The 12342-nt window shown below is 37.8% G+C and overlaps 2 protein-coding genes across 6 annotated transcripts in view; both read left to right on the top strand.

Moving 5' to 3' along the window:
• Window positions 1-12342, top strand: part of LOC111571287 (toll-like receptor 5) — a 189606-nt gene that overhangs the window by 135838 nt on the left and 41426 nt on the right. The gene's annotated exons all lie outside the window — the stretch shown is intronic.
• Window positions 7492-12342, top strand: part of hmbox1b (homeobox containing 1 b) — a 40327-nt gene continuing 35476 nt past the window's right edge. For 2 of the 5 annotated variants that reach the window (XR_008603472.1, XM_035948690.2), the window contains exons 1-2: window positions 7492-7718; window positions 10205-10885. Coding sequence is in view for 4 of the 5 variants with exons in the window: in XM_035948690.2 (XP_035804583.1) it covers window positions 10212-10885 (674 nt within the window). In the remaining variant the exon portion in view is untranslated. The remainder of the gene's footprint in view (window positions 7719-10204; window positions 10886-12342) is intronic. The other 3 variants (XM_023271368.3, XM_023271366.3, XM_023271369.3) reach the window with 3 other exon arrangements.

Below are 12342 nucleotides of genomic sequence, written 5' to 3'. Positions count from 1 at the left end.
GAAAAAGTGAAACCGCTCAGCAAAACAAACTCATACAAAAGATAAATTAAATCTAAAATATTTATGTTGCTCTGACATGAAGATGATATAAATGTTAGCTAACACATACAATATGTTTTTGAAATAGATTATTGCCAATTAATTTACAGTTTACAAAAAAGTTGACTTAATTATCATTGATATTTAAATGCATTATATAAAAATAACTCAATAGGAATGTTTAGTCAACATTAGCAAAGAATTCAAGCTAGCTAGCTAGTGCTACAGATAGCTAATATAGCATAACGTTATTAGCTTAACATACAGTCAGCTAGTTAGCCTTTTGGACAGATAACACAGTTTTAACTGCTGGTTAGCTATAATGTTAATATATTAAATGATGGTTTGATTATTGATAATTAATTTACAACTAAGGGAGTAAACTTATAAATTGATTTTTTTATCCTTGATATTAAAATAGCTCAGTAGGAATGTTTGGCTCACATTAGCAAAGAATTCAAGTTAGCAAGCTAGTGCTACAGCTAGCCAATATAGCATAATGTTATTAGCTTGATATAAAGTCAGCTAGTTAGCCTTTTGGACAGATACTAATACATTTTAACTACTGGTTAGCTGTAATGTTGCTGTATTAGATAATACTACTATTCATAATAATGCTGATTAATTTACAATAAAGAGACCAAGGACAAAACTTGTAACTTTATTACTGATTAAAAATTTTTGACATTAAAATAGCTCAGCAGGAACGTTTAGCTCACATTAGCAAAGAATACAAGCTAGCTAGCTAGTGCTACAGATAGCTAATATAGCATAACGTTATTAGCTTGATATAAAGTCAGCTAATTAATTTTCAGCCTTTTAGACAGATAACAGTTTTAACTGCTGGTTAGGTAGAATGTTAATATATTAGATGATGGCTTGATTATTGATAATTAATTTGCAACTGAGGGACCAAGAACAGAAGTTCTAACTTTACTTTATTATCACTGATATTTAAGTTGATGGTGTAAAAATAACTCAACAGGGATATTTAGTCCACATTAGCAAAAAGCATGGCATTATTAGCTTTTAAAGTCAGCTACTATACTCTACTAGATAATAATACATTTTTACTGTGGGTTATCTATATTGTTATTGTCTTATTCTTACATTTTCACATTTTACAGATAAAGTTTTTGCCATTTTTGTTCAAATTAATCGATAACCCCTCATATGACCTGATTGTCAACGATGTTTGTGTATTCTGATTAAATCACTTTAACTGCCTGTAATTACTGAGCCAACAGTCTGGATAGCTAATAGTAATACTCCCTCCAATCAAATTAACCATTATGGTGATTTTATGTCATATTTATTGAGAGAATGTTGCAGGAACTCTGAAGCTTCTGTCTAACCATGGTCTATTCCTCAGTCATATCCGATATTACATACCACCGCTGCCAAGAATAGGAGAGATTCAGCAAAACCACTGTTCTGTCTCAGAAAGTACAAGCAGTTTATATCTCTGCAGCTTCCCTCTGCTGTTAAGAAGAGCTTTACATGGCAGTACATCAGGGTCAACACATAAATACCTCTCAGTTTTCTCTTGGGTTGATGCTTCGGCTTAAATGCAATTAAATTTGTTCCAGCAGCCGATGTCGTGTTCAGATTGTGTTTCACAGCAGCAGCGGACTGCTAACAACGTTATGCAGGGTCAGATCATCAGCTGGGACACAGGAAGTTTAATAGAAATGATGAGAGGGAACTACAACAAACACAGATGATAAAAACAACTGGAACTAAACTGATTCTACTACTAAATACAGCTCTATGACCCACTAACAGGAAGCAGACTGCAGCAGAGCCAGCAGGAGTTCAGCTTCTCTTAATAAGGCATGAGCTGATCTGTGAAATTTAGGGGGGCATCTCTAAAATATTGATAGCATGCTACTTCTGCCATGCGTTTCTATTTTTCTGTATTTTCATCTTCATGGATGATCTGTGGATTTAGGCTGTTATTGATGTATGATTCATGCAGGAGTCCCATTTATCACTGATTCACTTTAATGAAGATGCTGTTCTGGGGGAGCAACATCACAAACTTCGCTCAGTTTAAGAGAAAAAGCAGGAAAAAAGCAAACTTCCTTGGTGCCAACTGCTATAAAACTAAACTGCAGAACAAAGCTGAGCCTTCGAGGGGCTGAAACTATTTTTTGTTTGTTTTCATCTTATTATTCATATAAGAGATAAATCAACTTTGGGAAAATTCACATGTAGTATGTTTAAGCTCACATACACACATTTTTAGGAATATAAGGAGGTATATTCAAGAAATAGGTAGACCTTAATAGGAAAAGGCAGCATTTTTTAATAGTGCTGGTATAAAAAAAAATTAAAATAAAACTAATTACAACAATAATGTTTGGAAGAAATTCTGACTGAACTTTGAAGCTTTCATATGTGACATTTACTTCTGCTGTTCCAAACAAATGGCCAAACTTTCAAGTTCATGTTGGTTTGTTTTCTAGGGACCAGGGCTAAGAGCCGCATCTTAACATTTATGCATGAGGTATTTGTTTTTCTGCAGACAAACTGTTTGATTTCCACACTTGGAAGAGAAGAAACAATGAATTGTCTGGTTAGAGAAGGTTTGATGTTCCACCAGAGGCGATTCACTAAATGGAGAATTTAAAGTATCACTAACGCTCCAATTATCTACAGCCGATGCTCAAAAATGAGTTTGTTTTATGAATTAAAGCTTTAGTGAGGCTGATGAACCAGTCTGTCGGAGGACCTGAAATCTAGACTGAAACCTTCCTCTGCAGCCGGCTTTGGACCAAGTTTGGTTTATTTTATTCATTTATTTTAATGTTTTTGAGTTGTAAACTTTAATTCTCTTTTATTTTTATTTCTGTCTTGTCTTTTTACCTGTTTAATGTATTTTTAGAAGCATTTTTTGTCATTTTATTTGAAACATTCTTATAGATTTTTAAATCACATTTTGTTTCACTCTCTACCTGTTCTGTCTGGTTATTAGTTATTAGTCGTCTACTAACCTCTTTGAACTGAACCAAACTGGATACTAAGTGCTGTGAAACTAAAGTTTGAATGATACTTTACATAAAAAACACGAAAAATACACAAAACGATTTAAATGTGTGTGCCAGCCATTTAAATCCTGAAACCCTCCCTTTGTTTCTGCCTGACATCTGCACTGATTTAACTGGAAATCCTTCCAGAAAACTTTAATGTATTCTGGTAGAAACCAGCACAGAATGACAGGTGTAAAGTGACTTGTTTCTTGTGTTATTTTTGGACTGAAGCTTTCACATGGGGGCAGTATGACTTCCAGGCTGGAGGTAAACTGAACAGAAAGCAGCTTTCACACCTCATTTACAGGAATGTGTGCTTCTGAACACTGCAGTGCATCACGTATAGCTCCATGTAAATATGGCTCCATAGCACCTTATATGAGCATCCATGAATTACCGATGCATTATTCATGTCGTTAAGTCACAGACAGCTGCTTTAACAGCATTAATATTCATCACAGTCTATTGGGCTTCAAATTACATCAGACTACTTAACACCTCCACTGTGGCAGATTAGCTTTAACTGTCTCATTCAGAAGCACTTTGTTAAAGGACAGCAGAGCTCTTGTCACTGGCTTTGACTTTAGAAGATTTTCATCTGTGGGATTTTACCTGCACAGACTGACATTTTATTTCAAATTAAGCATTTGTTTGAGATCTGATTACAACTCCATAACAGCGTGTTAAAGAGCAAAACAGTGAGATTTATTAACCCTCGTGTCGTCCTGCGGATCAAATTGACCCATTTTAAAGTTTGAAAATGTGGAAAAATATATATTTTCACAGTGAAAACTTCCACATTTTCAACATTTTTGGGAAATTTTTGAACATTTTTGATGCAAAAAGAAAAAGAAATACTAAAAAAAATGTTTCGCTGGATTTTGGTCAATTTTTTTCTGAATGTTCTTCAAGAAAATATTAGAATTTTTACTGATATATATGGAATCACTTTAGATGTTTTTAGGATTTTTTGGAAGATTTTTGTTCACTTTTTGAAAATATTTACATTTTTTATTAATTTTTTTATGTTTTAAATATTTATTTCTTATCAAATTTGGGGATTTCTTTATATATTAAAAAAACTTTTAAGAGAAACTTTTAAGGAATTATTGGAATTTTCTTCCTGAATGTTTTGCAAATTTACAGAAATTTGAAGAATTTTTTTGCAGAATTTTTGGATTTTTTTCAGACAAAGAACTAATATTTTTTGGTGCCCATAAATGAAGACAGCAGGAGGGTGAAGGGAATGTCAGCGGTGAACGTCACTCAGCTGACTTTAGTGGAGGACAACATGAAGAGTGGAATTACAAAAGTCTGCAGCTGCAGGTTGGAATGAAGCAGAAACATATTAATGGTAAACTTAAGTGGGCTGTGTTTTTCAGTGGAAATGTGTAATTGATGCGCATGCTAAGGTAGCCACCTGGATCCATTCCCCTCCAGAATTAAGCCTCTTTTAATTTCTCCTTATTGTTGACCTTCTTCCTCCTGAAGCAGCTGAGCAAACAGCTCGATCCTCTGCACAGCTCAAACACTGAAATGATGGAAAAAGGCCTGTATGCTGCAAGGTTTGTTATTATAATAACACTGTATTTGACTGTTTATGAGTGTAGATTAAACCTGTACGGGGTTATTTGTGCATGAGTGATCAGTTTTTGGTAATAGGTACAGTGCAAACCAGATAAGCTAAAGATGTAATAGCGCAGACATCACCTAAAGTTTTACATCATATTAGGTTCTTCTGTGCTTTTTGGCATTGCAGACCGTTTTCCATGTAATCAAAGAGCCTTAATCACTCACAGAGTTAACAGGAAGTGAACTTGGGAACGGTTCCTGGTGGTAGATTCCTATCTTTGGAATCCAGCGTTATTACTATCCTTGAAATTAACATTAAAATCCTTAAAACATGGATTGCACCCTTTATATTATTATGATTACTGAGGCTTGGGAAGTCTAGATTAAAACCAAACCTGTTGAACTGGAAACTTTTCTGATCCCTCTCTTCTGATGGACTACAGGTGTAGATTTTAGTCCTACCTACAGAATAATACCAGCAGGTTTATTCCCTGTAAAACTACATTCTGTCTTGGTTGCTAAGAGTTGCAAGAAGTTTAAATTGTGTAATTAGTTTAATTAGCTCCTAGTACAGTAAAATAATGTTGGAATCACCTGCTGTGGCCTTTGGAGTCTTCAAAGATCTCCAACAGATTTTTGAAAACGTGGACATGGATGATAGACCACTGTGAAAAATTACAGTAAAAATACAGACAAAAAGTCATTATTTTTCCAAAATATGGTAAAAATGTCATATCTGATGCTGTTTTACAGCCAAAAACCAAAAACTGATGGCTGTGGATTCAACAAAACTGTTAAAACAAGCATTGGTCAGAGTATTAACTTGATTTAGACAGCTGTAAATCTTATTGGTAGATAGATAAAGATGTTTTACACATGAAGTTCAAGGGTTTTTTTCTTGTTTTTAAAAAAAACATAGACGACAATGTGCTGTTAATTGATGCTTTATTGCTGCTCCTTTATCCTTCATTGTTTTATATGTCTTTTTAGTATAAAAAACAAGGATGCAAGGTATCTGAACAAACTGATTAAAAAAGCTGGCTCTGTGGTTGGAATCAGATTGAACACATTGGAGGATGAGGTGGAAAGACAGGCACTTAGAAAGATGGAGGCCATTCTGACAAACCTGGATCATCCACTTCACATCTTCCTCAGTGAACAATGAAACATCAGTGGACGGCTCCTATCCCTGCTCTGCAGGACTGAAAGATTCAGAAAATCTTTCTTGCCATCAGCAATCAGACTATGTAATTCAAAAGTAAACAGATGAGACCAGACAATTGAATTTCCCTTCGGGGATTAATACAGTCATTGTATTGCATTGTATTGTATTGTATTAAATGTTAAACAGTTGGTAGATCTCAGTTCTGGATCATAAAAATTAAAGACATTTTATTTAAGATTGTTATTAATGGTATCTGCAATTGAAACTATTGTCTAGGGTTAGGGTTAACCTAAACCTAACCCTCTGTATATTTTGTTAATTTTTTCTTTCTATATTTTCCATATTCTAATTTAATTTTATTTAATTTTATGCTACCTTCACTTTATACCTGACCCTAATATTTAATTTAATTTAATTTAATTTAATCTAATTTAATTTAATTTAATTTTATGTTACCTTCTCTTTATATCTGACCCTAATATTTTATTTTATTTTATTTTATGCTCTCTTCCCTTTATACCTGACCCTAATATTTAATTCTATTTTATTTTATCTTATTATATTTTATTTTATGTTAACTTCTCTTTATATCTGACCCTAATACTTTATTTTATGTTACCTTCTCTTTATACCTGGCCCTAATATTTTGTTTTACTGTACCTTCTCTTTATACCTGACCCTACCATTTTATTTTATCTTATTTTATTTTATTTTATTTTATTTTATTTTATTTTATACATGACCCTAATATTTAGTTATATTTTATTTTATCTTATTATATTTTATTTTATTTTATGTTAACTTCTCTTTATACCTGACCCTAATATTTTATTTTATTTTATTTTACCTTCACTTTATACCTGACCCGAATATTTTATTTTATTTTATGTTACCTTCTCTTTATACCTGATGCTAATATTTTATTTTATTTTATGTTACCTTCTCTTTATATCTGACTCTAATATTTTATTTTATTTTATTTTATTTTATTTTATTTTATACATGACCCTAATATTTAGTTATATTTTATTTTATCTTATTATATTTTATTTTATTTTATGTTAACTTCTCTTTATACCTGACCCTAATATTTTATTTTATTTTATTTTACCTTCACTTTATACCTGACCCGAATATTTTATTTTATTTTATTTTATGTTACCTTCTCTTTATACCTGACGCTAATATTTTATTTTATTTTATGTTACCTTCTCTTTATACCTGACGCTAATATTTTATTTTATTTTATTTTATTTTATTTTATTTTATTTTATTTTATTTTATTTTATTTTATTTTATTTTATTTTATTTTATTTTACCTTCTCTTTATATCTGACCCTAATATTCTGTGTTGTCTTGTTGAATATCCAGCTGCTGTAACAACAGAATTTCCCTCTGTGGATTAATAAAATCAGTCTAAGTCTATTATCACATTAAAACCAGATCCTGCTGGACCGGGCTGAGCCCCCCGGTGGTCCCGGACCCTCGGACCGCCTCTGGCTGGGACCCTGCGCCCTGATCCAGGCAGCAGCAGCAGCAGAGAGCCGCTGTAGTCACATCATTAGAAGAGCCTTTCTGTGACATCTGTAGATCAGAGCCGTCAGCCCCCTCCGCTCCTCATCCAGGGATTTGTAGTTCTTACAGCAGAGGATGCCGCCCCGTGTCGGAGGCCGGGCTGTCAGAAGGACTACAGTTCCCTCGGAGCCGCTCGGAGGTGTTAGTTGTCAATATGGCTGTTGTGAGACAGACAAAGCGGAGAGAATAATTCTCCTCTGATTAGAAATCCTTGGAAAGGGTCGGACGGGGCTCCGCGGCGTTTAACGGCTCCGTCGCTCGGCTGCACACAGCGACACGGCGGCTCTTCGCTTTGGTTGTAAAGTTAGATGTGTCAGTGGCCGTTTTGAACCGAGGTGAGTCGTGTTTTTAATCTCCCTAAAAGCCTAAAAGTGATGTTATTAATATCAAACGTTAGCGGCTAACGGCGGCTAGTGTTGGCACCGCTAGCATGGGGCTAACCAGCCAGACAGTAAGTTGTTACTCGACCTCTGTGGAGTGGTGTCGGGGATAAATCAGCAGCTGGGGGGGGGGGGGGGGGGGGGGGGGGTGTTTGGAGGTATTATTCAGTGTGTGTGTGTGTTAAAGCAGGCTGCAATGCTGGCTTAATTTATCCTGCCACACACACATCTGCTAACGTTAGCTTTTGGGCAAAGGGCGTGAAGGCTGGCATGACCGGAGCTTCACCCGCAGCGTCCCAACACAGACGGGTTGTTTTAGGTTTTCTTCTGGTTTCCACTGTAGCAAAACACGAACACCTGGAGCCGGAGGACACGCCGAGGACCGGCGTCAGTTTAGGGACTGTTTAGAAAACTATACAGAGTTTAGTTTGGGAGCATCTGATGGAAACCTGAAGCTGTGATTTATTCTTGAACTTTCCCTCTTATCAGCTCATTTCTAACCCACTAAAGGAAGTTTGCATTCATGTAGTGAAAGTCCCGTTTAAGCTGCTTGAAGGCGGTGGAGAGCTGCTTTGTTTTCACCAGTTAAACCAGCTCCTGGAGTGAATATTTAACTGAGTCAATGCTTAATCTGGACAGGCAATGATTCCTCAGGTTTGTTCCAGCATTAGTCAGACTGAAATGCTTTAATTCAGTCCAGGTCTGTGGATGTGACAGGTCCTGCAGTCTGATTGAGCGTAGTGATGATTTACAGCCTTATCACAATCAGAATCAGCTTTAACCCTCCTGTTGTCCTCATTTATGGGCACCAAAAAATATTGTTTCCTTATCTGAAAAAAATCCAAAAAAAATCAGCAAAAAATTCCCCCAAATTTCTGAAAATTTGCAAAACCTTCAGGAAGAAAATTCCAATAATTCCTTAAAAGTTTTTTTTTTTTTAAATCTCCCAAATTTGGCAAGAAAATTCTTGTAATTATTTTCAAAAAATGAGTAAAAATCTTTCAAAAAAATCCTAAAAATATCTAAAGTGATTTCATACGTATCAGTAAAGCTTCTAATATTTTCTTTAAGAACATTCAGAAAAAAGTCCAGCGAATTTCACTGGATTTTGGTAGATTTTTTTGTAAATGTTCTTAAGAAACATTTTTAACATTTCTTTTTTTCCACCAAAAATGTTCAAAGATTTCCCAAAAAGGTTGAAAATGTGGACATCAGAAGTTTCACTGTGAAAATATATATTTTTCCACATTTTCAAACTTTAAAACGGGTCAATTTTGACCCGCACGACGACACGAGGGTTTATGGCTAAATACGTACACAACGTGCAGGGAATTTGGTTTTGGCTGTTTGTGTCACTCTATAGGAATACGGAAGAGAATAATAAAAATGAAGAAACTATAGAAAGAGGAACAGGGAGGAAAATAAAAATAGCAGTAATAAAATTAAGTCTAACTCAGTATATACAGAGATTTACAGCTAGAAAGGAATACATAAACACGGTAATTGCTAGATGATGATGCAGTGCAAAAAGGAGAGAATTAGAATGACAACTTCAGGGGACTAGTTAATGTATTTCAGTCCTGACCCAAAATGACTTTTTTTTTCTTGCATGTGCTGGAAATCCTTTTAAAGCCCTCTAAAGGCGTTCATGCACCACACGCCTGTTAGTTTTCTTCATAATAACTTCCAAACACTGTGTGCACGTTGCATCATTTAGTTCCTCCGTCCTCTGCGCACCAACACAGATGTAGAGAAATGCCAGTGACCCCTTTTAAACCGTTTATCTTATCGGCATAGGTCAGGCTGGCACAGAAGATGGAAAATCTGCCGCAGTCTGATTCCAGTTGCATTGATTTTGAGCACAGCAAATTGCTTATGAAAAGCGTGGAGCGTGGGCGGCGTGCAGAGCGGGATGTATGGCAGCTCTTAAAGAACGACAGTCAGAATGTAAGATAGCATCAGCTGTCAAGGTGACTCCGGCTCGCTGCGTGTTGCTGCTGCTTCCCAAAAATAGCTGATTTTATGCCCTGCCCCTCCTTCCTCCCTCTCCTTCACACCTCTATCTCTCGCTCTTGTCTTCCTTTTCTTATCTGCTGCCTCTTAATTTTCTACTCTCAGTTTTTTCTCCTTTTCTTTCCACTTTCTCCCTCTAACTCTCCTCCACCACCCTTTTTCTCTCCTCCTTCCCCATCATTCTCATTTTTCTCCCCATCTGCATCTGCGTTCCTTTTCACTCTTTGCTACTTAATCCTCTCATTTCCTCCGTTCCGCCGCCATCCCTTCATCTGTCTCATTTATGCCTGACTTTGCTCCTCACTGCTCTTTTCCTCCTCCAGATCTTCAACATCCTCTTACTTTCCTTCCTACTTTCCTTAACTTCCTGCCTCCTTTGCCCTCCTCTTATTCATCTGTTTCTCAGCCTGTCTTCTTGTCTCGTCCAGCAGCAGGATGTCAGAGTTCAGTGAGGAGCCTCGCTTCACCATCGAGCAGATAGATCTGCTGCAGCGGCTGCGTCGCTCCGGGATGACCAAGCAGGAGATCCTGCACGCACTAGAAACTCTGGACCGGCTGGACCGGGAGCACGGCGACAAGTTCGGCCGCCGGACCTCTTCCTCCTCCTCGTCCTCGTCCTCCTGCGGAGTGGGCGGGGTGAACAGCTGCACCAACAACTCTGCCTCTACCGCTACTCCCCCATCCTTCACCACTAACGCCACTGCCTCGGCCGCCACCACCTCCTCCGCGTCCTGCAACGGGAACAGCGGCGCCGTCACCAGCGCTGAGGGCAGCGCCGCCGACCACTCAGCCGCCGCCTCTTCCACGACCTCCAAGATCTCCACGGCCACGCAGACGCAGTTCAACAGCGGTGGGGGGCTCTCGCCGTCGCCTAGCAACTGCTACGACACCTCCCCGCCTCCGGGGCCGCCGCCCTCCGCCATCCTGCCGTCTCCGGTGGCGTTGGTGGCGCTGGCGCAGAACGGCCGCGACAGTCTGGCCGCTACGCCCAACGGGAAGCTGTCTCCTCCTCGGTACCCGGTGAACAGCGCAGCGGCGGCACGGGCGTTTGGGTTCGAAGCCACGGAAGAAGACCTGGACATTGACGACAAAGTGGAGGAGCTGATGAGGTCAGTAGAAACAGAAGTTTGGAGAACTTTTTACCAGCTGTAGTCTGGAGCTTGAAGAAGCAGGCAGTAATCATCTCAAGCTGTTATCTCATCGTACTGACTTCATTCACTAGGTTTGAGTTTAGCAGACCGTCTGACAGGAACAGGGAATGAATGAGGCTGAAGTTTGTTTTATGTTTGACACATCCGTGAGGTCTGTGAGAACGAATTGTTGTTTTAGCCATGCCTCCTCACACCGCCCTTATCAAGCAGAGTATTTCCGCCTCGTGCACCTCCAACTTTTTCTGTGTGGACGGAGACACGCGGAAAACTGGCAGAAGAACAGGAGCTCCTAGCAGTAGAAGTTCAGAAATCCAGATATTTATAGATTCACACAGAGATCACCGTGGTAACCAGGTTATCAGCGATTCATCGCTGAAATTAAAACTAAGTAAATGCAGTTATTCTGTAAAATGCTGTGTTGTAAGAGGTGTAAACGATGTAAACTTCCTCTAGTTTAGTACCGTTGTAGACGTGTGTTTAGGTTCGCTGCCCCCTGCAGGTTGGGAGCACATAGAGTATAAAGTCAAACACGTTCTCTCAAGTTGATTTCCAAATGTCTCACTTCCATGCATCACATTCATGCGGAAAGCAGAACCCAGCCTTTAGTCAGACTTCAGTTTACATTTTGGCCGGTATTTTCCTCCTGAGTTGTGTTTTAGTGCGAGCTAATGACTGTTGGTCATTACTGTAGTTGTACAAATCCACAGTAGTAGTGATCTTCTATTAAACACACTAAACTCACTGTTGTGCTAAAAGCAACCTTTCAGGCTATCTGCAGTTATCGTCTGACTGTTTCTAGCTTATATTTTCATTTTGAGTAGCTTGAGTGTTCTGGTGTTCTTCAGGATGCCTTTATTGTTCATAATGAAAAGAAAGCTCTGTTTTTGTTGGGGCTAATTAGATAGAACCAAATGGAAACTCAACTGGAGCTCCATGGTGAGCAGAAGAACACATACATGTTGAACACGCTCAGAGTTCATGCATGACCTTGGAAACAGAAGTTTAAAGAACAGTCTCACCATGAAGTCCGTTTGGCGTCACATGATCTTCATCAACAGATGGCATTCACTCTGCCTCTACCGCTTTTATTCACATTTTATTATTAAGTTTTCATTTTTTTTGAGAACATCAGTGTCTTTATGTTCATGTTGGCCTGAAATCTTAGCTTTAAGGCGCATTTTTTGACCTTGAGGAAACATTTCTCTGTCTCTCTGTAAATCAGATGCACTTCTGTTATTATTAAAAATAGTTTTTAGGTGTGACTCAGGAGACCAAGGTTATTTAGTCTGGGCTAAAATAATAGGTGGATGGATGGATGGATGGATGGATAGATAGATGGATAGATAGATAGATAGATAGATAGATAGATAGATAGATAGATAGATAGAACCTTTATTATCTTTATAATATAACTA

This window comes from Amphiprion ocellaris, chromosome 12, assembly GCF_022539595.1.
Source record: "Amphiprion ocellaris isolate individual 3 ecotype Okinawa chromosome 12, ASM2253959v1, whole genome shotgun sequence".
NCBI lineage: Eukaryota > Metazoa > Chordata > Actinopteri > Pomacentridae > Amphiprion > Amphiprion ocellaris.
This window is presented reverse-complemented; position numbering and strand designations above follow the sequence as displayed.